Source organism: Neomonachus schauinslandi, chromosome 2 (genome assembly GCF_002201575.2).
Source record: "Neomonachus schauinslandi chromosome 2, ASM220157v2, whole genome shotgun sequence".
Taxonomy (NCBI): Eukaryota; Metazoa; Chordata; class Mammalia; order Carnivora; family Phocidae; genus Neomonachus; species Neomonachus schauinslandi.
In genome coordinates, this window is record NC_058404.1 from 49,387,185 (window position 1) to 49,413,411 (window position 26,227).

The window sequence follows — 26,227 nt, forward strand, 5'->3', positions numbered from 1 at the left end:
AAAGGGCTACTTAGTGGTCAGTATAAACCTAAAGGCAGGTTGGCAAACTTTTTCTGTAAAGGGCCAGGGAGTAACTATTTTCAGCTTATTAGGCTATATGGTCTCTGTTTAAACTACCCATCTCTGTTGCTGCAGCGTGAAAGCAGCCATAGACAATACATAAATGAATGAGCACAGCTGTGTGCCAATAAAACTTTATTGGCAAAAAACAGGCACTAGCCAGATTTAGAGGAAGGATTCCAGGGAGATGTAGCTGAGATAGGTCCTCTGAACTGTCCTACCTTATTTTGTAACCGTTTGACTGAAGACCCAGAGAGCATAATGTCAGATTTGCAGGGGACTTTCCCTCATGCCCACTTCTCTCAACTTACAGGTGGTCAGAGGCATCCACGTAAGTAGGAGAGGTATGATAGGTTCTTCATCCTGGGTCATGGAATCTTTTGTGGAGAAGTCAGGATGTCAAAATTCTCTTCCTCTTTTTCCCTCCCACTCACCTGGAGGTAGGGTGAGGCTGGTGTCCCTTCCACTGGGGAAGCACTGATGACCTGGGAAGGTTCACACTGCCAAGGTGGAATGCAGGGGGAAAGGTAGTGTCTCAGGTGAGTGGGGTCTAGGTTGAAGGAAAAAGGCTGGTGTGTGTGTGTGTGGGGGGGGGGTCTTTGAGGTGATCCCACCTCACAGGACAATAAAATGCACGGGCTGGTGTGTCCTTGGTCATATCCTGTACACGTGGTGGCAGGCTATGGAATGGAGACAGCGTTGGGATACTGGTTCAGATGTGACTGATGACACAAGCCTGAAAGGGAAAGCTAAATGACAGATGTCCAAATCCAGATTCAAACTGATCCAACAGGCTGCAATACTTGGCAGAACCCAGTGTGATGACATTTAATTGGGATTACTAACAAGATCTGCATTTAAGTTAAGGCAACAACAAAACCAACAAAAAAGCCAGTTGAACTGACATGGGATGGAGGGGCCCCCACTAGGCAATATTTCCTTTGAAAGAGATCTGGGGTTGGTTAACGGCCATGATGATTAACGGCCGCATAGTATCCCATCATTTGGATGTGGTATCGTGTATTACTATGAGTCACCGTGAGGAACGCTTGTGCAAATTTAGGCTACATTAGCATACGTGCAGTGTCCAGATCAAAGTTAGCCACAGCCCAGCACACCCTGCCCTGGCCAGACCACACCAACAGTACTGTGTCTAATTTTGTTTAAACAAAGCTCCTTCGTTGTGGACTACAAAGGGGAGCAGGCACATAAATCGATGATTTCAATATAATGTGGCAAGTGTGAAGACAGGCACACACACACACACACGCACACACACGCACACAGGTCTCCTAACCAGATCTAAAGAGCCGCTGTTGAAAGAATGAGGCTTGCTTAGCCTCTTTCAACTCGCTGAAGAACAATCATGAGGAAGAGGAGAAAGCCTTGTTATGAGCTGTTCCTGCAAGAGGAGCTAGAAACAGCATGCGTGGAATAGTCGAGGAGGGCTGGGCAAGAGTTTCTGTTACTTGTGGCTGCTCTTCAGTAGAAGTGCAATACCTCATCTGTCTGGGAAGTCAGGAGGGAGGTTCTTGACCTGGGAGGGAGGGAGGTCGTACGGGATGTCCTCTGAGGCCCCTTCCAAGGCTAAGTTCCTGGGAGCTGTGGATGGGAACAGCATCATGGAGCTGGCTTGCTCCCTCTCCTCCCCAAGGAGATGCAGTGCTGGAAACCCTATCCTGTTTTTTTGGCATACTGAGCCCTGCACTGTCACGGCAAGTCCAGGATCCCTCAGACTCTAGGAAGCTCTAGGCTTCCCCTGCAGGTTTATTAGAAACGTGTGGGCTATGGGAGCACGCCCTCCCACCACACCAAGCACACCAAGTTCTCTGTTTATAGACAAAACCACTGGGTGCTCAGTCTAAACCAGCAGGCTTCTAACCCTTTGCTGTTCTGACAGCAAAATTCCTCTGATTGTCTAATGATTATGGTAATAACAATATTGTCAAATAGCAGCAATAATAATGATGATATCTAATATTTACTGAGTACTTTTTATGTGCCAGACACTGAGTTTTCACGTATAAATTAATTTAATCCTTACAACAACCCTATGGAATAGGTATACCACTGTCATCCCATTTGATAGATGAGAAAACTGAGGATTTGAGAGGTTAAATTTTTTGCCCCAAGATTATAGGACTAGTCAGTGGCACAGGCCGGATGTGAACCCAGAAGTTTCCCCTCAAAGCCTATATCCTGTAGCTATTCACTTAGAATGTTTAAAAGACACAGGGAGCCCATTGTTTTCCAGACTATGGCTTGTATCTCATTTTTGGATCATGACATGAATGTATGGGTTGTGAATATTTTTTTTTTAAATGAATAGTATCGAAGAGACTACATCTGTATCTTTGGGGTAAAAACCCGGTAGTGCAATTCCTGGGTCATAGGGTAGCTCTATTTTTAAATTTTTGAGGAACCTCCACACCGTTTTCCAAAGTGGCTGTACCAACTTGCATTCCCATCAACAGTGTAAGAGGGTTCCCCTTTCTCCACATCCTCTCCACATTTGTTGTTCCTTGCCTTGTCAATTTTGGTCATTCTAACTGGTGTAAGGTGGTATCTCATTTGACTTGAATTTCCCTGATGGCTAATGATATTGAACATTTCTTTATGTGTCTGTTAGCCATTCATATATCTTCTTTGGAGAGTATCTGTTCATGTCTTCTGCCCATTTTTTGACTTGATTATTTATTTTTTTGGGTGTTGAGTTTGAGAAGTTCTCTATAGATCTTGGATACCAGCCCTTTATCTGTAGTGTCATTTGCAAATATCTTCTCCTATTCCGTGGGTTGCCTCTTTGTTTTGTTGTGCAGAAGCTTTTTATCTTGATGAAGTCCCAAAAGTTCATTTTTACTTTTGTTTCCCTTGCCTTTGGGAGACGTGTCTTGAAAGAAGTTGCTGTGGCCGATGTCGAAGAGGTTACTGCCTATGTTCTCCTCTAGGATTTTGATGGATTACTGTCTCACATCGAGGTCTTTCGTCCATTTAGAGTTTATCTTTGTGTATGGTGTAAGGAAATGGTCCAGTTTCATTCTTCTGCATGTGGCTATCCAATTTTCCCAACACCATTTGTTGAAGAGACTGTCTTTGTTCCATTGGACATTCTTTCCTGCTTTGTCAAAGATGAATTGACCATAGAGTTGAGGGTCCATTTCTGGGCTCTCTATTCTGTTCCATTGATCTATGTGTCTGTTTTTGTGCCAGTACCATGCTGTCTTGGTGATCACAGTTTTGTAATATAGCTTGAATACTACAGATGTACTGAAAAGAAGGGGCACATGCACCCCAATGTTCATAGCAGCAATGTCCACAATAGTCAAACTGGAAGGAGCTGAGATGCCCTTCAACAGACGAATGGATAAAGAAGATGTGGCCCATATATACAATGGAATATTACTCAGCCTTCAGAAAAGAGGAATACCCACCATTTGCATCGACATGGATGGAACTGGAGGGGATTATGCTAAGTGAAATAAGTCAAGCAGAGAAAGACAATTATCATATGGTTTTACTTACATGTGGAACATAAGGAATAGCATGGAGGACATTAGGAGAAGGAAGGGAAAAATGAAGGGGGCGGGAATCAGAGCGGGAGATGAACCATGAGAGACTATGGACTCTGGGAAACAAACTGAGGGTTTCAGAGGGGAGGAGCATGGGGGGATGGGTTAGCCTGGTGATGGGTATTAAGGAGGGCATGTATTGCATGGAGCACTGGGTGTTATACACAAACAATGAATCATGGAACACTACATCAAAAACTAATGATGCACTGTATGGTGACTAACATAACATAATAAAAAAAAAGAATAGATTAGAAAATCATCGGCATCCATCACACATTTAGGATTAGTTGGGTTATGGATGGATGTGTGAACTAGTTGTGATGTAAAATACATTAGTATAGGTCATGGTCAAAAAGCCTGGGAAAGACTGACCTAGTTCAGCCTGCTCACTTTACAACTGAGTGTACTAAGGTTCAGACAATGATTTTTCCCTAGGTTACAGAGTGTTAATGGGCGAGCTGGGACTAAACCCAAGTTTTTTTCCGACTCTCAGTTCCCACTATCAAGCTTAATTGACTGCAAAGAAAACCAGGAAAAAAAACCCATGAGTATTAATACTCATAGTAGGGGGTAGTACTCCCGCTGTAATAACAACAGTACTCTTTCTAGCATGCCTACTGGGTGCCAGGAGGCTCTTTTCAAAGTGCTTTTGATATATTAACTTATTTAAATCTCATAACAACCCAATGGGGCAGGCATACTTATTTCCCCCATTTTCAGATGATGAAACTCAAGTAAAGAAAGATCAAGTAACTTGGTCAACATCTCATAGTTGGTAATGGAGAAAAGGGGTTTCAAACGCACCCAGGCTGGCTTCAAAGTCCATTGTTACCCAGTATGAGGTACTGTGTGATGCTGCCTGTCTTACTATTCTCCCTAAATGCTATAATGCCAACACAGTATATACTAACATGCATGTGTAATAATATAACTAATTAGACACTTACTTCTTCCACCAGTCACATGTCCTTGAGCGGTGATTCCATATTTACCATGCCATTTAGATACTTGACTAAAACTGAAGTAATCCTATTTCCCCCCACAATTAAGATCCCCTCCAAGATTTCATGTCTCTGTCATCATTCATTCATTCATTCACTTATCATTTGCATATTTAAAAACATGCATTTGCAGAATGGAAGGGAGTAGGCAGAATTTTTTTTCAAAAAATTGTGCATAAAGCCCTTCCTTGTTCCAAAAAGGATTAAGGCAGTTTACAAGGATACAGAAAATACAGTAAGAAAATAGTAGATGCCAACAAGATAAAGGAAGAACCGGTGAGAGATGCTAAATGGAGGTAGGAATGAAACTAACAGAAAAATGCTTTCTGGAAAGTCTATACAGTAGCTGCAAGTGGACCACAGATCTGTCTCCAGGTTTTCATTTTAATTAGCTTCAAATTCATATATCTTGCAATGAGATGACAGCTCACTCTCAGTCTGCATTAACTACCTCTTGAAAGCAACTTTAATTACTTTCAGATTCACAGTCTCCTTAAGGTGAAAACAAACTAATTCCTCAAGGCATACCTCTTTCTGCAACTAAGACAGAAAATAATTTCTGCATGTGTTGATGTTGTGTAATGGATTGAACAATGTCCTCAACAGCACCCTACAATAAGCACAGGGGAAATTTCGTGGCACTGTTTCCAACAGGTGGTCCCAATAAAGTCCAAGGGCATCACACTCTTAATTCTGAGATGCATAATGAGATCAGTAATCTGCCATCTAAATGGATATGGGCTCTGAGCACACTGTTCTCTGATTGCAGAGTCAAAGACAGACCTGTTTGGAATGAGGTGATCAAAAAAAAGGGGTGCTCAGTTCAAATGACATTTGGATCACTTGGTATTCAGCTCTCCCCAGGCTGAGGCCACTCCAGCTCTTGGGAGTCAGACCCTCCTTTGCATAAGCAGACTCTACTCTGGCACATAGCATTAGCTACATCATACTGTCCTAATGTGTATGTGTGCTCATGCTTTGAAACCCTCCCAGAGTAGGAAACACATCTCATGATTCTTTTTATTCGCATGCTATGGACTGAATGTTTTCATCCTCCCAAATTCATATGTTGAAATCTTAACCTGCAATATCTAACCTAAACCATTTCTTCAGGAACTCTCCCTGCTCCAGTTCTGTAGTCTACATCGCCATAAAACTCCAGCTTTCCAAGAAGTCAGAGACTGAGATGTTTGCACTTCCCCTTTCTGCTACTACATCTTCATAGCAGGAATTCAAATTCCTTAGTAGTGTCGTGACAGGAGAAAGGTGGAAGACATTCTTCCTGACCACCCTTTGTCACCACAGCCATGTCCCAGAATAGTCATGAGTAACAGTGACCCTCCTCTAACACTTTCACTCCATCACATCTTTCCTAAAGTGCTGGACCAAGGACCTCATAACCCATGACCATCCATTCTCAACTCTCTTGTTCATGAACTCAAGCCTGATGGTCGATACTGTCCAAAACTCAACGTGGAATAGAACAAAAGCATAATACGGAACCATCAGTCCAGGTAATAAGCAATGGGTTGAAGTAGATAGAAAGTCTTAGAGGAATTTGGGGGTGGAAAGAAGGGACTGACGCAGCCTCCTTGAGAGATGTTGGAAGGCTGTGTGCCTAGAAACTGGTGATATTGTGGGAATATCAGGAAAGTTCCCAAGAGGATGCTGGTCAGGAGTGGATAGGTGGATGGTGGGTAGAAAGCCCCACTGAGAAAATAGTTTGGGTGAAAATAATTTAAATCCAGATGGTTGGATCAGACAGGGGAAGCCAGGATGATGCATATACACGAGGTATAGTATTTGCCTTTTATTTCAAATACTTGGACAAAGGGATGAACTGAGAGAAGTCTCACGTGAGGTTTTATAAGAGTAATATTGTTATGTAGTTAGATTATAACTTTGCAATATTGAAACACAGTAAGAGTGAGCATTTGTCCCCCTGTAGTTTTTTACCCATCATTTATTCAGACATGGCACTTGGTTGCAGTGGATGGTTTTGTCATCCAGTTGTGGGACGTATGAGCTCTGTGTCAACAAGGAGGTTTGAAGTCTGAGAGTGGTTCAGACAGAACTCCTCCTGTCTCAGTCAGTCTGGGCTACTATAACAAAATACCACAGACTGGGTGGTTTAAACAACAGACATTTATCTGTCACAGTTGTGGAGACTGGGAAGTCCAAGATCAAGGTGTGGGCCGATTTGGCTGTTGCTAAGGGCTGTTTTCCTGGCTTGTAGATGACCCCTTTTCTCTGTGTCCTCACATGGCAGATCTCTCTCTCTCTCTCTCTCTCTCCTTTCCCTCTCCCTCTCCCTCTCCCTCTCCCTCTCCTGTCTCTTCTTATAAGGGCACTAATCTCATCATGAGGGCCCCACTCTCATGACATAATAACCTCCCAAAGGCCCCACCTGCAAATACCATCATATTGAAGGATAGGGCTTCAACATATAAATGGGGGGGAGCACGGCACAATTCAGTCCTTAGCACCTCTTGTGCAAGGCGACCTCAGCGGGGCGATGAAGAACATGTTCTGCCCAAGATTGGGGAAGCAGCCACAGCAGAACTCCTAACAGAAGGCCAGGCAAGCTCTGGTTTACACTGAATCATGGATGTCCCCATAGTCTTGGTATTTTCACAAAAGGAGCAACACTGGAGGTCTTCAATCAGGGTAATCTGAAGAAACTTCCTACCTAAGGTCAGGCAAGGGCTCCTTGAAGAACCCCAGACTTGTCCACCACATCCCTAAGTCCCCTCCCTAGGGGAGAGGCAGCTGGTGACTATATTTTTCTTTGGCCATCCTCATCAAACCCCTCCCAGAGGCCAGCACGATTTTCCAGACAAGAACCTAGGGAGGGGAGAGTGGCCATGCCACAGAGCCAAGAGATAAATTACGATGCTCTGTTTCATCAGATTAGTTTAAATCCACCCCAAACTGTCATGCCACCCAGGCAATCTGGTACCCAGAAACTTCAGGCTCAAAGGTGATCATAATGATCAATATCTTCCCCAGGTTTCCACACGGAACAGCTAAGGAAGCATGGCAACATTTTGGTTAGATTGGAAAACCGTGTTCCACCCGCTCTTCTGAAACTTCCAGGATGTCATCATAAATCCCATTCAACCTCCAAGTTGACTAAGCCAGGAGAAAATTCTTTCTGCATCATGCCAGGCAACACTACTTGTTAGGAACTCTCCTGTTTTGAATGGAAATCTGTCTCCTTACAAAATCCACCCATTTGTCTACTTCTACCCTCTGAGGCCACACAGAACATGCCTGCTCTTTTCCATATGGCAACCCTCCAGGCACCAGAAGAGAACCTTCCTTCTTTGGCAGGTCTTCTCTTCCCAAGAGATGATGCCCTTCCAGGCCTTCCAGGATCCAGAGACCTGCCTCAGGGTCCTCATCTGTCTGGCTCTCTCTTCGAGACCCTCTTCTGTCACCTAAAAGTTCCTATTTGGCAGAGAGATTGTAGTACCATAGCCTAGCTTTCCTGCTGGGCTGAAACAGTTTCCAGAAATTCTGGAAATTTGTTATGGTTGTGGCTGCCAAGACCACAAAACCCAGATCCCAATCTCCCACTGAGCAGCCCAAGAACATGTTCAAATCATCCTCTGGCTGGATATTATCCCTGGGTCCTTGAGATGAATCATGAGTTTCTCTCATTGTTGCTGTTGGCCACCCCCCTCGCCCCCAGATCAATGGGTGGTGGGACAGACACCACCCCTAATGATGCCCTTTGCCCTAAGTGTAGAACCCTGAAGGTGAAGGCAGCATTGAACCTCCCACCACAGGAGTGATGACTACGCTCACTTGACAGAAAGTGAGACAAGACCAGTGAGGTCCTGGGCATCTGCCTCATGATTTCCAGCAAAGGGTCATCTGCAAGTGCTTAACCTCCAGATCCCTGTCCTAGAGTTAACTCAAGGACCCCACCCTCAACCATCTAAGTCATCTCAGCCTGGCTAGCAGCCTTGCTCTGACCAACCCCCCTCCGTGCAACATCCACACTTCCACTGAGTGTGCCTCCTCTAGATCACCACAGCATTTGTTGTGTCAACATACAGTCGCCATCATCATCCCTATCACATTCCACCTTAGGACAGGGCTCTATCTGTGTGCCTCTGCTTTGTCTCCCAACTGGGAGCTTCTTGAAAGAAGCCCGTGCGTCTTATTTAGTTGTGTCTCCACTCCTAGCATGGAGCCTGACACAAAGTAGGCACTCATGTAGGACAGGTGAGGTTGAAATAAACTGATCCCTTGGCTTTACTTTGTCAACACTTACGTACCTCCATTGAGAAAGGTGGGAATTGTGCACCTCTCCCTCTGGCTGGGAGTCAGGAGAGACCACCACACCTCTGCCCTATCTGTTTCACCAACTATATCATAATGAAGTAACCTTTGAGTGGTGAGCTAGGCTGCTCAAAGCATGGGGGTCCTCCATTTGATCCTTTTCTAAGTCCATGAGCTCTGCATCTTCTTGGCCGGAGAACGTGCTCCCAACTCCAGCATCTAACCAGCCTGTCTTGCAGATGGAAACTGGGGAGAAGAACCCAGCTAGACTGGGGCAAACCCATCTCACCCTCAGTAATTGCAAAAGGGCAGCAGGTTTATTATGACTCTGATTAGCCTCAGCGGCAAAATGTCTCATGACTATTTTCATCATCCCCAGGAAAGGGAGCTTAGCCTGCTCTGCGCAAACCACAGCACAGAGCTCCAGGGAGGGCCAATGTGATGTACCACGTCACACAATGATGTGGGAAAAATCAGAAGCCACTGGGAGCAGCTAGGTCTCTGCTCCTGGACTCAAAGATTTCCCAAGATCACACAGCCCCTGCCAACGTCTCATCCCACATGAAATGGGCAATGCTGCCTAGAGTTGTGCTGGTCTGAAAGAACAGCCAGCTTCCTCCTTTGTGGTTTCCATGGTGACAGGGGCAGTGTTTGGGCTTATGACTGGGGAAATGAAGAGCAGAGGCTCCAGCTCTCAGGTTCCCATCTGCTCTTGCTCCCTACACACCTCCCGCTGCATCCCTGAAGGCCAGACGAGGAAAGGGTGCCCTTACCTGCTAAGATGAAGATGCCCACAAGAATCAGGAAGACCAGAAGGTAGAGCCCAAGGACAGCATGCTTCAGGGCTGACAGGGAGCCCAGCTGAGTGCAGCAGCCTCCTGCTCGTCGTTTGTGGCATGGACCTAGACAACAAGGGTAAGAAGAGGAGGGGAAAATAAAACACTTGAAAACCCCATGGTGGTTTTATTTTTCTTTTGGTCTCATCTCTCCTGATGCATGGAGATGTTCACATGGAACCTCTCATACACCTTCTGCACATCTGTAATGCAGCTGTAACAATGGGGAGCTTTCCAGAACATGACAAGCTTTTGAGCTTCTAGCTCTCCTCCCACCTTCTGCATTCATAAACAAGCCAGACAGGCATGCCCACAGCTCACGTGCCCAACAAACCCACCCTTCTGGAGCCCATCCAAGCAACAGAGAACGCTCAAATAGGCTGGAATATGTGTCCTTTACAAAGCATCATTGTCCCATGGGACCCAGAGAATATGGAGAAAATTTAAAACAGGGGTTGCAAAGTTTAACTTCTACAGTGGCCAGGAAGGGGTGGAAATGAGCAAAGTGGGCCACGTGGGCCTGGGGAACCGAACAGCACATGTCCACTGTGGAAGAGGTTGTGATGTAGGAGTAAGGGCCAGGTGTTGCCAGAGACAGAATTTTCAAGACAAGCCAGAAGCAACAGAAGTTGACAACAACTAATAATAATAATAAAAGACAAAAAACTTACAAAACACTAGGGAGTGTAAACAAAACACACTTACATGCCGGCTTCTGGCATATATGGAACAACAAAATATCAGTGCTCTACTGGACCTCATGGATCTTTTAGTCCAACCCCTTCAGTTTACAGATAAAGGATGCCATATGTTAGTGGCAAACCCTAGGTGAGGGCGCGGGTACCCTGACCCCTGGTCATCGTTCAGCTGGACTCCTTCAAGGCAACCTTCTCAGATGGCCTGTGCAGAAGCTGGGAAACCACTAACCTCCATCTGCTATGTCAACTGACAGTGGAAAGAAGAGATGCTGTCCTGCCCTGACTCCCAGCAGGGCAGGTAGGAATCAGTAAAGGGCATTTTTTTCAAAACATGCATGCCCCTATTATGCTTATTCTCCCTCTCCTGTGAGGGACAATGTTGCTAACTAACTGGAGTGTGCTAGACGTGGAGGAAGATGTGGGAGCAGAAAAAGGTTGAAATAACTGATATTCCAAAATGTTTTTTATTTATTATTTATTTTTAAATTTTTACAATTTTTTTTCAAAGATTTTATTTATTTATCTGAGAGAGAGAGAGAGAGCACGAGGAAAGGGGAGGGAGGGAGAAGCAGACTCCCTCCTGAGCAAGGAGCCCGATGTGGGACTTGATCCCAGGACTGTGGGATCATGACCTGAGCTGAAGGCAGATACTTAACTGACTGAGCCACCCAGGTGCCCCTCCGAAATGTTTTTAAAGATGGCGTGATGTTTGTAATTCCTTGGCAACTTCGGGTTTGCAAGTGAGGTGCTTCAGGGGCTACTCATTACCTCTCAGGTATCATGACCACCTCTGGGGCCTTTGGGAGGTTTGGTTACCGGGAGGGAGAGGATGGGTGACCACATTGGTGTCCTGGCTCCCCAGAGGTAGTGTTGAGTGAAGACATTTTCCCACTCATTTACTCCATTTCACTGAAAATACTGCTGCTAAAACAGCTAAGTAGAACTATTACATAATGATTCCATAAAACATCGGGTACAATTTGGAGCGAGTTGATAAAGAAATACAAAGTCAAACACCATTCTCATCAACCCTCAACTGTTCGCAAATTTTGAAAAGTTAACCTGCTTTTCCACTAAGACTTGAGCAGAGTACATCTTTTTAACTTCCCCTGAGTCTCCTTTTCCAGGATGTTCTATCCTTTGTACACAATAGAATCTGAAGGCTTCTTGTTGCATTTCACCTTTTTTTGTTATTGTTCTCAGGAGAGCGGCTGGCTCCCTGGTTGCAACTTAGTAGAGACAAGGCTATTGTCCTAGAGTCCAAATGGTAGGCACAGCATTGGATACTACACAAATACGAGTTCTTGTTATCCTGATGGTTGTCCTAGCTCTCCTGCTCTATGCCCTGCTTCCTCTTGAGATGGTGACAGTGCTCCTGATGACAGTGCTCACCTAACTGCCTAGAAGGGTCAGAAGATGCTCATGCTGAAATGCCATTATCCTGATGTTTATCCCAAACCAATCTTGGGCTCTTCCTTCATTGCCTTTGTTGGGGCAAACTGCAATGATAAAGCCCTATTTTTTTCCCATCAAGAAAGAATACTTCCCTTCCCCTCTATCCGAGGCTTCTGTTTAACAGCCAGCACCCACCGGTGACAGGTCCCTTCATCAACTAACGCACAACACAGGCCTTCTTCTTAGAGAGCTTCATTTTTTTTTAGCAAGACTCAGCTTTGTACATTAAACAAAATCTGCCTTCAATAGAACATATAAAAATTTCAAACAGAGGTTTTCCACAAATGCATTAGACAAGCAGGTCATGAATGATCCTGGCAAGATAGCTAGAGAATGTGATTATAAGGGGAAAAAAGACAATTTAGGGGAAAGACAAGTTACTAAGTCTGCTTAAAACACATTTACTTACTTTTTAATTTAATGTGGCAGCAGCATGTTAGCTGGGTAAACCATTCAAATTATTTAGGCTTAGTGGAAGATTAAAAACACTCCAAAATGATACAGTCAGTAAAACCAAGGCAAAAAGTATGTTCACTTACTTGTAAGAAAAAAAAAAGAAAGAAAGAAAGAAAAAAAGAAGAAGAAAAGAAATGAAAAAACATGGAGGACGTTTACATGCATATTACTAAGTGAAAGAAGCCAACCTGAAAAGGCTACATGCTTTATGATTCCACATGACATTCTGGAAAAGGCAGGGGTTAGAGGGGAGGAGGGATGACTAGGAGGAGCAGACAGGATTTTTAGGGTGGTGAAACTACTCCATATTATACTATAATTATGGACACATATCATTGTATGTTTGTCTAAACCCACTAAATACATAACACCAAGGGTGAATCCTAATGTAGACTATGGACTTGGGGTGATAGTGATGTGTTAATGTAAGTTCATCAATTCTAACAAATGTACCACGCTGGTGGGGGATGTTGCTATTGAGGGAGGCTGTGCATGTGGGGAGGCAGGGAGTATATGGGAATGCTCTGTACTTCCCACTTATTTTTGCTGTAAACCTAAAACCACTATGAAAAATAAAGTCTATTTTAAAAAAGTAGAAGTGTTGACTTATGGCTTATTGGGGTAAAAACTTTCCCAGGCATTTACTGACCACCCACTATCAATTGCCCTACTGTGGCAGCCAGCCTTCAAGATGGCCCCCGATGATCCCTGCCCCCTTATGTAGTCTCCTTCTGCACTGCACCAGGATTTGGTTGGTGTGATCCATAGAAGTGATAGCGTGTCACTTCTGAGATTACACAAAAGACACACTGGCTTCTCCGTACTCACTTTCTCTCTCTTGGAACATCCATTTGGGGGGAAGCTGGGGAGGGGGACCCTATGAAGAGGTTACTTGGTAAGGAACTGAGGCCTTTAGCCTACAGCCACGTGAGTGAGCCTGGGAGCAGATCCACCAGCCATATCAAGCCTCCAGATAACCACACTCTGGCCAAGATCTTGCCAGCAGTCTCATGAGAGGCCATGGGCCAGAACAAAGCTAAGCTGCTCCCAGATTCCTGCCAGATTATATGTAAACACACATATATGTAAACATATAATTTCGATCTGAAAAAGTAGCCAAAATCTTGGCTTTCCTTGCACACCCATGGCTTCCTCAGAAACTGGGAAGATAATAAGTCTTTGTTGTTTTAAGCTGCTCAGTTTGGGGGTAACTTGTTATGCAGCAACAGATCGTTAATACACTTACAACAGACACCCTAAGGGGCAAAGACAACAAGCTGCATGAGGGAGAGACAGTGTCGGCCTGTTCGCCTTCACCTTCCCAGTTCCTAGCCCAGTGCCCGGCATGTAGTAGGCATTCAGAATATTTGTTGAATGAGGACTTAAAATATGGCCGCAGCCCTTCAGAGGCTCACATCTGAGGGGAAGAAGACACGTCAACAGGCATCGGTTACGCAGGTGTGAATGAAACCGGTATGGAGAGAGATGGCCCAAGTACAGTGTTGTGTGGCAGAGAAAGTGATTCATTCTGTGTCAGGAAGTGGTTCCCAGAGCGTGCATGAAGAAGGCAGCCACTCAGCAGAGCTGAGAAGGACAGGCCTTCCTAGATGAGCTAGAATCCACTATCGCTCCCGTCAGCGTCGTCATCTGATTTACGGCTACGATAAATTTGAAAACTGTGACTTTAAGACAAAAACTTTCTTCCTCCATGTGAGAACAGTTATGAGCAAAGCAGCAGGCAAAGCTGTTAGTTATTAAACATAGCTGTTGTTTGCAGACATGGTCGCACACAAGACCAGATCGAGGGAGGAAATGGCACACACACAAAACAAACAAACAAAAAACTCTTCCAAGATCCAGGGGTATCAAGCAAAAGGTTTTTCCATCTTGCAGTGGCCTCCCGAAGTGAGGGTGGCTTCGCAGGAGATCAGAAAACCAAGAGAGGGGGGCTTGGGGAGAGCAAGGCCAGTGGCTCCAAGGAAAAAAATAGAAACTAAAAAAGAAATGCAAAGTGACTTGCAGAGCTGGCCCTGGAGTACCAGGCTGGAAGATGTTGTTTATCTCAGCATGGGGCCTATGGCTTCCTGATCAGCTGGAAGGAGATAGATGGTTTCCCCACCTCCAGACATTCTGTCTGCATGTACCCTACACAATTTTGCCACAGCCCGGTATCTCTGGGCTATTATTTAATTTGCCACTCATTTTTTTTTTTTTTTGAACCTTAACTTATTTGAGAAGGAAATTTTATATCACTGTAAGTGGACAATTAGTATCTTCCTATTACACATTAAAATAAATCCCTAGCTATTAGAATCACAAATTTATACCTGTATATCATTTAAAGTCCTCTTGAGTATGACTGTACTGTATATAGCCACATTCTGAGAAACACTGACTCCAGTGAGAGTAATTAAATCACAATACAACGACCAACAGCAAGACGAAATTGGTTTCATTTATAGAGAAGGAGATTTCATTTATAGAGAAGCAAGACCAAACTTTTTAGATGTTCAAGATTAAGAATATTCTAGGGGTGCCTGGGTGGCTCAGTTGGTTAAGCGGCTGACTCTTGATTTTGGCTCAGGTCATGATCTCAGGATCCTGGGACTGAGCCCTGCATCGGGCTCCCAGCTCAGCGCGGCATCTGCTTGAGGATTCTCCCTTTGCCCCTCCCCCCGGGCTTGCGCTATTTCTCTCTCTCTCTCAAATAAATAAATCTTAAAAAAACACAGAATACTCTAAAAGGTAGAACATTAGGGATTAGGTGCCACTGAAAGAATGATGTCAGAACCTTACGTACATCGCTTGCACTAACCTTATTATTCACAATCGTCTATTTAAACTTGTTTGCCAACGTGTCTGAAAAGTCCTCTGGGGGCAAGGTGTGTCTCACTGACCACACTCTACCCATCAACCAGCCCACAGCAGAACCACCATACGGTTCTTTGCAGGAATGAAGACATGTGTAAGGCGTTTATTTTTGCTGCAAAGGTCCTGTCTCACATTTGTCTTATGCGAAATAGTTGATACATTTCTGTCGGCTGTGAAAACCATATCTTTGAGCAAAATTTGGGTCTTAAAATTAAATTAAACAAAATCTTGGCTTTCCTTGCTCACCCACGATGTCAGATTGCCACATAGTGCCCATATAGGTAAACTGTGGGAGCAGTTCATGAGGGTTGAACTGACGCTAATCCTGGCTGAGTAGTACAATCATGCATGGAACATCTTAGCCATCCTGGGGCCTGAGCCCCACCCCCGGGCCTTCCGATTCTGATTCCAGATGAAATCACACATCTATGGTGCAGAGATACACAGTTCTGGAGTAAGGCATTTGTTACATCAAAAGAGAATGTGAAGACACATTCTTGGAAAATCCATGAAAAGCCTTACTATTACAAGAGCTTAGTTTAGATTTTTAATTTTGATTCCTTTTTAATAAGACACATTCAAATGAGGTTCTCCCAAACAACTTTATTATTCCCAGGTTAAAATTGTGAAGGGTTCCTTTTAATCATGGGAACGAGAGTCTCTCCGCCCCCACCCCCACCCCAAAGAGTTTGGGCTACAGTACTGTCTGTTGGGGGGGGGGGGTGCGTGGGAGCAAGGGTTAAAGAACAGAAAAGGAAAATTTATCTCTAAGCCACTCAACCCCGACAGCTGAGCTGAGAATGCCCCGGGAGATGGTCCCTGGTGTCAGGGACACACTATGGTGGGAGCCTTGGCAACTCTGATTCCCTGTTTCCTCACATACTCATTGGGGGGAAAGTATGAGTTTGGGGCTCTGTAGAGGTAGGTTCAAAGCCTGCCTCTGTCTCGTGTTAACTGTGAAACACAGGAAAACATTCTGCATTATCCCCGTCATCAGTTTAGCCTTTCCTTGAAAAAAATAAGTTTTCAATTTCTTAATCATAAGTTTAGAGCATTTGGGGAGTTCTCTATTTGAATTTATTTTCCTCCCATTAAAAAAAAAAAACAAATTGATTAAAAATGAGTATTTACTTCTTTCCAAAGAACCGGGTTCTAAATAACATAGAAAACAGGATGCAAGTGATTCAATGGTCACCTACTTCTATTTTGCCAACAAGAAACACTCAGTCATTTTCCTTTTGTTCTCTTTGGTCCCACAGCTCATAAATAGTAGGTGGAAATAAGGGTTGATTGCTGGGAGGGACCTCCGGGGCTCATCTCATCCAAGGATCTTGTTAAAACCACCCAAGGCTGACTTCATCAACCTCACTCTGGTTACTCACCACTCACATTGTTCATTGTAATAGGCAGCCCCAAATAACCTCTGTCTTTGAAGCTGCCCTTCCTTTCTGGCTTTAATGGGCACCACTGTTTACTTTCCTTAGGTAAAGGGAAGGGGAGGGTGTGAGGCCGAGACACCGACAGGGAGAGCTGTGCACCTGCACTTGAACCTGACCTAAGTCTGGGAGGGCCCTGAACCACCTGCTGCGTGACAGGGAGCAACAGTCACCCGTGCCCGATGGCACCACAGACCTGGGCCCCCGAGGCACATGACCCAGTGAGGGTGACCCGCAAAGGTGACCACGGTCTTCTGCACGATCAGATGAGTCTGGGACTTTCACGTCCGTTTCTAGGAAAGGGAGCCGGGTGGAAGGCAGGATGACCAGAGCTAATTCGGTTTAGATGTTGTGACGATCTAGAACAGTTTCTTCTGGTACTTCTGGAGATATCTTGCAATTTTGTAATGTCCCTGCAGTATTTGTTATTCTTCTCAGCCCCTATCTATTTCCCAAGTTACTCTGCATAAAAGTTCTTGAAAACAATCAAGGGCTTGTGTGCTTATTTTCAGCAGGAGGAAGGGACTCTGGCTGGGGTGCATATTATTTTGCAGCTGGGCTGCGGAATGGAGAGAGAAAGCCAGGAGGGAGGGGAGATGAGGGCAGTCAAGGTGAGCTGGCGGGTCACGGGGACCCAGGAGAAAGGGAGGGGCCGTGGAGTCCCCAGGAAGCAGACAGAAGCCGGTAGAAGACACCCCTACTCTTGCCCAAACATGGCAGTGCATGGATTGGAAGAAATGCTGTCAATGCAGTCACTCAAACAGCGGGCTCAGGGCTCTGCCTAAATTCGGGCCAAAAAGACACTCCTCCTACAGAGTGGTCCTCGGGCCCTCTCGAAAAGATTCACAATTCTTCTCCTGGCCCCTTGTCAGAGGAGATAAATCATCTGCTGATGTGTTTGCAGTGTGGGAGCCAGGGCTTGGCTCTGTTCAGTTTTAAGTCACTACCCTTCCCAGGTCGCCAGTGGAACCTCCCTCCCATTGCCTGGTCACCTTAGTCTGGTGAATTGGTCCAGCCTCAGGGCAGGAACGGATACATTTAACACCCCCTGTCTCGTTCCCCCAACGCCCCCAGTTGAGTTGGGAGGGCCATCTGGGTGTCTGGTTTGGAAGAGGAAGGCTAAGATCCCAACCCATGCCACCTGTATGGGACTGAGCTGGAAGTGTCCGTGAAGCCTACAGGCTCAGCAGCCTCCAGCTCTGTGGCCTCTGCTGGAAAACAGAGCTGGCTGAGCCACACAGAAGGGGGTTCAGTTCATCTGAGTGAAGACGATGGACCTCAGATCCACTGACCCTTTGTCACCTGGTAAGGCCTGGAATGAGCAACAGTTATCACGCATAGAGTTTTGTTGGGAAACTGGCCCATTATGGTACAGGTAATAATGTGAATAGAATTGTACCCATAAATCAATGAAGAAAAATACCGATTTGCCGAGGGCCAGTGCCCGGAGAGCAGCATCTGTGCTTCCTTTCTGTATCCCACAGGTCTTGGCCTACAGAGCAGGTGCTCAATTAACATCTACTGGCTGTGGTTAAATGAGGCTAATAAACTAAAGGCAGACTTACTGGGTACCCCAAACCATTATTTAGGCTTTTGTAATAACCATGTTTTCTGGTTTCTGTATTTGATACTTAAACATCTTGGGGCCTTGCTGACTCTGGAGATTGCCCCTCCCAGGGATGGGTCAAATAAAGAAACTCGCCTGCAAGCAAGCCTTTCATGTGCAGACCACCCAGTCAACAGCCCATACGACCACTACCTCCTTTACCACTTCCTCCCTCCAGGCCACTATCCACCTGCCCTTTCAGCCCAGGGCCAGGTACCAGACAACCAGAGACAGCCGTAGGTCCCAGAGTCCGCTGAAATTATTCAAGCTATTGCATCCCAAGCTTGCTCACTGCCTCACCCACCCAACCCCCTCCCGTGGCATGGGGTGGTGTGAGCAACAAACTATCTTTTTTTTTTTTTAAAGAGTTATTTCTTTTTAATTTTTTTTAAAGAGAGAGAGCAAGCGGATGGGGAGGGGCAGAAGGAGAGAGAGAGAAAATCTTAGGCAGACTTCATGCTCAGCTCGGAGCCTGATGTGGGGCTCCATCTCCCAATCCTGAGCTGAAATCAAGAGTCAGACGCTTAGCCGACTGAGTCATCCAGGCCCCCACAAACCATCTGTTCAATGGCAGTCCTCCCCTGACCTGTTGCCCTCACCATACGTGAATAATAATAAAGCCTACATTTTATTTTAATTTTTTAAAGATTTTATTTATTTATTTGACAGAGAGAGACAGAGAGAGAGCACAAGCAGGAAGAGTGGCAGGCAGAAGGAGAAGGAAAAGCAGGCTTCCCACTGAGCAGGGAGCCCGACGTGGGGCTTGATTCCCAGGACCCTCAGATCATAACCTGAGCTGAAGGCAGACGCTTAACTGACTGAGCCACCCAGGCTCCCCAAAGCCTACATTTTAAAATTGCTTTGGAACCTCCAACAATAAGTCACAACAGAATAACAGCTGCTCCCCCACCAAGCACCTATTCTGGGCTGAGTGCTTAGATAACATTAATTCTAAGCACAACAAAAATCACAAAGACAGGTATTATTACTTCTGTTTTATAGATGATACAGCTGAGCCTCAGAAAGGTTAGGTCATTGACCCAAAGTGGCAGGGCTGCAGGGCGCCTGGGTGGCTCAGTCTGTTAAGCGTCTGCCTTCAGCTCAGATCGTGATCCCAGAGTGCTGGGATAGAGCCCCGCATCGGGCTCCCTGCTCAGCTAGGAGTCTGGTTCTCTCTCTCCCTCTGACCCTCTCCCGACTCATGATCTCTCTCACTCTCGCGCTCATTCTCCCTCTCTGATAAAATTTAAAAAAAAAAAAAAAAAGTGGCAGGGCTGGGATGTTTCAGCCTTGCCACAAGGAGGAGATGTGAGGTCCAGGATTGGGGTCCTGGTGCGCATAATGGGGAAGTCAGGGGAAGGAACCTAAGGACCGTTTATTCGTCCATTCGGCAACCATTTCTTGAGTGAGATGTAGTGGCCAAGACTGCCGACTCCCGGACTCCAACTGCATGGACCAGTTAGTCTGGCCATGGAAAGGGAAGCTCTCTGTCCCTCAGCTAGCCCCTGCCAAGACTGATGACAAGAGCATGCAGGAGAACTTGGAGAGTGTGCAGGAGAACCCCGTGGCTGTCTGCCTTATCTCAGGTTTACCCTAACACAGGAACTGCAACCAGGGAGCTTGTGGTAGGACTGATCCCCTAACCACTCAATTCACCTTGGTATCCAGGTGCTGTTCCATTTCTGGGTTTCCTTCAGTGATGGAATTTTGCCCCTCAAAAAAAAAAGGTGCATCACCTCCTAGAATCTAGGATCTAAACTAGCTACAAACACAACGTTGGAGCTTTGAAAACTTATCTAGAAATAGAGTAGTGAGAACAACCATTTTTTTAATTCCTGACCACAAAACAGAACTCCTTTACCAGGAGGACCATCTGCAGAGGGCAGGGAAAGGGCACGCTCAACAAGCCAAAGGTCCCAGAGGTGGCCCTGGGCATCTGCAAGGCAGGAGGGCAGGCTCTTCTCATGTCCATATCCAACCACTGGCAAGACAGCTCCCTTCTTATCTTTATCCGTCAATGCCCTTCGGGGACTCCCAATATAAGCCTACATGTTAAAAGCAACTCCCCCTGGACACCCTGGAAATGCTTAACGTACTTCAGACGTTATATTTACATCTTAATAGATGTCCTTAGGTCAGAGCTGCGGGGTCATCATAACTCTGGAGGGAAGAAATGAATTCCCACACTTGGCAGAGTATACAGAGGTCAAACGGGACTGGAAGACCAAGAGGCCAAATTACAACTCACTGGGCAAGGGGGACAAGGTCAGGCTCACTTTCACTTGTGGGCAAACCATGAGATCACCTTCAAACAGAGACACTTTTTAAGAGCGAATTGTGCTCTATTAATCACTATGCAGAAAGAGAGGGCATAAGCCAAGAAAGTTCGTGCATACTGGAGTGTATGGCCCTCGTCGGGAAAGCTTGTCCTCAGTTTCCCTTGCCCTTAGTAATTCTCTTTAGTCTGCCCTTCCTTATCTGATTGGTGACATCAGCCCCCTTTAGGTCTCTAGTATGTTCTCTTTTCCTAGTCCGTCCTCCATCAGTTAGATTCCTTGTGCTCCCCAAGGTGACAGGTGGATGATAGAAACTAACCCACACCCAGGTGTCGGAAGAGGCCCACAGCCAGCCCCTTCCCAGCAGCCTCTTCTCTTAACCGCACTTTCTAAAGACAAGGCTTCTGCGTGGGCACTCGGAGCCTCTTGGGTTTCTCGGCTTGAATGGATCTCAAGCCAGAAAGCAGGAAGTGGGAAGGCCCGGGAGCACAAAGGCTTCAGGACACTGTGTGGAGGCTGGGACCATCACACGCCCCCATCAGCTCTGTGAGCCTTAGGTTAACGTGTGGAGCTGGGCCCCGTCCTCACAGCTGTGTTTATATCTTCCAAACCCCATGGCGGAATCTGCACGTGGAGGGTAGACTCCAGGCCAGAAGTCCCAGTTAGTGGGGGCAGGCGTGCTGCGGAGGGCGGGGCACTTCTCCGACCCAAGGTCTGCCCTGAGGTTCAGGTCCCAGACTTCCCTCTGAAGCCATTTAAGACCCTGTCCCTGTGCTCTTGTCCAAGCCTCTTTGCATTTATATCTATTTCCTGCCAGTGTCACCTCTTGGAATAATTCATTCCATCTGTTTCCTGCATCACTGCCATTATTCCCACGGCCCCACCCTGGCTTTGTCATCACCCAGAACGTCTCCACCTCTGAAACCTTAAACTCCAAGAAACCACACTCTTAGCCCTCGCTGCCACCAGCACGGCTCTTGATCTTACAGGGGCCCCAAGGCCTGGCGCGGGAGGGAACGGGTTGAGCTGCGCAGAGGGGTGGGGTTTAAGGACCAGACAACCTGGTCTATTTCAACCGAGGGCCCGCCTCTGACTGGCTGGATGACCTTGGGCAACTGACCTCACCGAAGACTTCACCTTCTCATCCACAAACTGGGGATAATAATATACACTGAAGCTGAATGGAGACATATACTGAGGCCCCGAGCACAAGTGCCTGCCTGTACCATGTGCCCACCCAGGGGGACACCCCGTATGATCACTCTGTTATGATCACTTCTCACCACCCTGCTACAGGCCCCGCCACGTCCCCTGGCCTCCCCTGACTTCCTTGCCTCCATAAGAGCCATAATGAACTCCAGAGCTCCTGATGCTGCAGGACAAGGCCCCCCCACCCCTGCCCACACACCACCCTGGTGGGCAGAGAGGTTGCCCTAGGACTCTGTGTGCTCCTGGCAAGACCCCTCCTACAAACACAGCCTCACCATCCATTTCTGCCCTGAAACCAGCATGACCAGTCTCACTGAGTCCTGGGTCTTGGCTTCCAGCAGCCCCACAGAAGTCCCAGAACCCTCAGGACTCCCCATCACCCACAAAAATCCCCAAACAGCCTTGTTTATCCTCCTTTGACCATTTCCCTGCCCAGTTACTGAAACCTTCCCACGGTTGCAGCCCTTGGACCTCCCAGCCGGTCATCTAAAAAAAATCTCTAATTTTGTCAACCTCTGCTCTGAATATTTCTTCCACTTTCTTCTTTTTGTTTTCATTGAAACCTGTTTCCCTTGCCTTCCCAAGTGTGGCTTTCTCCCTTCCCTTCTCATACAACTGGACTAAGGGTGCAGTAGGTATTTTTCTTTGCTCCTCGCTGCTATTTCCAGAACGTTCTCTCTCTCTTCTCTCCTCCCCATCTTGGACTCTCACATCGCAACTGCACACTTCTCGTTGCTAAGGGACATCTGCTCACCCTTCCCCTCTCTGTGCTCACTCTCGCTCTCTCTCAGTCTCCATTTCAAACTCCTCCTGACCTCCTTTCCGCTCTTGATTTCAACCTCCGCCCTGACGCACTCGAAATGTGGGCCAAACTGAGCTGGGCTTAAAATGCAAAATACACACTAGATTGTGAAGGCTCAGCATGGAAAAAAAATAGAAATACTTCAATCATTTTTTTATAGTGATTACATATCAAAATGATAATATTTTGGATATGTTAGAGCATATAAAATATATTACCATACCTAAATGAGTTTCATCTGTGTCTCCACCTATTTGTGTGGCTACTAGAAAGTTTAAAATTGCAGATGTGGCTCACATTCCATTTCTATTGGTTTTATCAATAATTGAAACCCTTTCTTAATCCCCATTTCAAGTGTCCTGGTAATTACCACCTCTCCCGTCTTCCTGAGGGGGGCTCCCTCAAGAACTCTGACTCCGGTACTTCCTGACTGCACCCTGGACCCTTCCCTCCTCCCCCCACCCCTCCACCCCCCCATCTCTCCACTCCCCCCTCAGTCCTTCCTTCCCTCCTTGTCCCATTTACATTCCATGATTTGCGCTACTCACTTGCTAGACACACCCTCAATCCCCTGCCCCTCTCTGGCATCTCACACTTGGCAAAACCAAATCTGGTTAGAGCTAACTCTGCGTGCGACTCTGCATTTCCATCCACATAGCTGAGCATAGCCGGAAACGGAAACCCATGCCACCATGCTTGCCGGGCTGGCTTAAAGCTCATGACCAATAGACCCATCCAGGAGGCTTGCTACCTGTTCCTAGGCCAACCACACACTCATCCCTGGACACCTGTCTCATCCCTCCTCCTCCATCTTTGCTTTCCCAGTTGAGAAAACAGAAGCAATAAGAAGAGAGCTTTCCTTAGGGGCACCTGGGTGGCTCAGTCAGTTGAGCGTCTGCCTTCGGCTCAGGTCATGATCCCGGGGTCCTGGGATCGAGCCCCGCATTGGGCTCCCTGCTCAGCGGGGAGTCTGCTTCTCCCTCTCCCACTCCCCCTGCTTATGTTCCCTCTCTCGCTGTGTCTCTCTCTGTCAAATAAATAAATAAAATCTTTAAAAAAAAAAAAAAGAAGAGAGCTTTCCTTAAAGTCCCCCCATACTGTAACCACTGACCTGGGTCCAGGCCCTAGCACTTTGCCTTCCCTTTTGTCACTGGAGTCGAACCATCTGTGCTCTTGCCTGAGCCAACACCCCTGACTCACATCAGATTCCTTCTTGTACTTACTCAAGGACGTAATTCCAGCACGTCTACTTAGCCAGTGTTTCCCTCTGCACAGTATCACTCCATCAGCATAAACCATACTCTTTCTTCCATCTTAAAATAAACATCTTTCTTGACCTCCATTCCCCTCCATTTCTCTGTCCTCTTGAACAGCAGAACTTCTTGAAAGAATCATAGGTACCCACTGCATCCAATTCTTCTCCTCCTGTTCTGTTCTGAACCCACTCCATTTAGCCTCCTCCCATCCTCGAAAGCAGAGTCTGCATTGGGTCTTCACCCTCTCTTTCAAGACAGACTTAATCCACTGCACTCTGGCTTCTCTCCCACTCCACTGAAATGGCTCAGCAGAGGTAATTGCTAGAAAATCGAATGTCCTACTACAGCTAGAGTGACCATCTTAAAATGGAAATCAGACCTTATCCTTTCACTACTTTGAAACCCTTTGCTGGCTTCCTATTGCCTCTGGAGACCCAAATTCCTATGGATGCTACAGAAGACCTTCCATGACTTGGCTTTAGCTTCAATATAATTAAGAATGTGGGCTGTAGAGTCAGTTAATCCTGACGCCAATCACTATATATTGAATGTCTGTATCCCCCCCCAAATTAATATGTTGCAGCCAATGTGATGATAATTGGAGGTAAGGCCTGTGGGAGGTGATCAGGTCATGAGGGTAGAGTCATGAATGGGATCTGTGCTCTCACAGAAGAGACCACAGATAGCTCCCTCTCCCCTTCCACTATGTTAGGACAATAAGAGGATGGCCATCTATGAAGAGGCCAGCTAAGAGCGTCTTCACCAGACACGGAATCTGCTTTGAACTTGGACCTCTCACCTCCAGAACTGTGAGAAACAAATGTCTGTAGTTTATAGGCCACCCAGTCTGTGGTATTGCCATAGCAGCCCCACTGAACAAAGACACCGTTCCCTCCTAACTGTGAGCTCAGGCGTTACCAGGTCTCTGAGCCTTGGTTTCCTCAGATATCACTTGGCTGTAATAACAGGACTCATTTCACTGGTTGATGTAAGGATCAGATGAGCTCACACTTGTCAAACGCTTAGAGCAGTGCCTGGCCTAGCAGAGCTCAAAAAGTGAACGTTCAGGGCCTCCTCCCACTGTCCCTCCACAGCCCGAGCTCTGGGCTACCTCCCTTGACTGGGAAAGCCTTCTGTGCCCTTTCTAGCAGGCACACTGCTATCTGCCTTTCCATAGTTCACTCTCGCGGCTAGTCCTGCAGGACGCCTTCCTTCCTCCCCAAGGCAGACTTAGGACTCCTTCTCTCCTCTATCTATACTTTGCACCCAATTCCATTAGAGCATGAATCAAATTATAACGCAGGACTGGTCTACCTGTCTGTGTCTTCGGGGGCCTTTAAGTCCCTTGAGGGCAGGAACCATGACCTTTTATTTCTGCATGCACCAGCAGCACCATAAAACCTGCCATCTTAGGATGAAAGAAGTCACTGTTGCTTTTGTCTTAAACTCACCTCTTTAAGCATTCCTTCACCTGGTACTTATGGATTTGGTGAACAAGAATATGTTGCATTCATTCAACAAGCAATGGTACCTGCCATACGGAAGACACAGTGCTAGGTGTTGGGAATATTAAGATGAATTTAAGGCAGACAGCATCTGCACTCGAGGGGCTTATGGTCCAGAGGGACTCAAGTGCACACAGCTGCAGCACAGTGTGAATGGAGGGGCTGACAAGGCCCAAGAAGGCCAGGCCAAAGGCCTGGGAAAGAGACAGAGAGAAGCCGGGGCTTCTAGACTCAGGGGGCAGCAATCACGCTGTTTATTGTCTGACACCAGGAATCAACACCAGATAAACTTGGGAACGAGGTAGGAATGGAGCTCACCGTCCTAGACACTGAGAACAGAGAATGTGGAGGAAGCAGGGTGCCTTGGGCAGGCCCCAGGGTGGAAGCAGACAAACAGAGGGATGCAACCAAACTTCTCCTAAGATCAAACATGGATGGAGTGCTCGGTATATATCGGGCACTGTTAAAAGGACTTGAGGTGGAATAACTCAGGTAACCCTTACAATAACCCTGAGTCGGGGGCTATTAGCTCATTGTCTAGAGGAGGGGAAGCTGAGGCTAAGGAGGGGTTCGGGGCTTCCCAGCCAGCACGCAGCAGCGCTGGAGTTGGAATCCAGCCTGTCTGGCTCCAGTGCATGGTTTCACCACCATGCAATGCCAGCCCCACAATGGAGAAGACAAGACCATTAAGGATGTTAAGTTTGGATTAGGTACCTGGGGCGAGCGAGGCTATATGTGCTCTGCACCAACCGTGTGGTCCAAACCCTGAGTGTCTTTCCCACCAGATCACCTCTAGGCAAGTAAACTTTGCATGTGGATCGATGTTGTGCTGGTCTACTGTGGGGAGAGCAGGGGACAGGCTAACCACAGTGACAGTGAAATGACAGAGGGCAGGGCC

General features: G+C 46.6%; 1 protein-coding gene across 3 annotated transcripts in view; it reads right to left on the reverse strand.

Moving 5' to 3' along the window:
• Positions 1-26,227, reverse strand: part of SCARA5 (scavenger receptor class A member 5) — a 120,686-nt gene that overhangs the window by 82,900 nt on the left and 11,559 nt on the right. For all 3 annotated transcript variants that reach the window (XM_021698780.1, XM_021698779.1, XM_021698778.1), the window contains exon 3: positions 9,697-9,825. In XM_021698780.1, the coding sequence (XP_021554455.1) occupies positions 9,697-9,825 (129 nt within the window). The remainder of the gene's footprint in view (positions 1-9,696; positions 9,826-26,227) is intronic.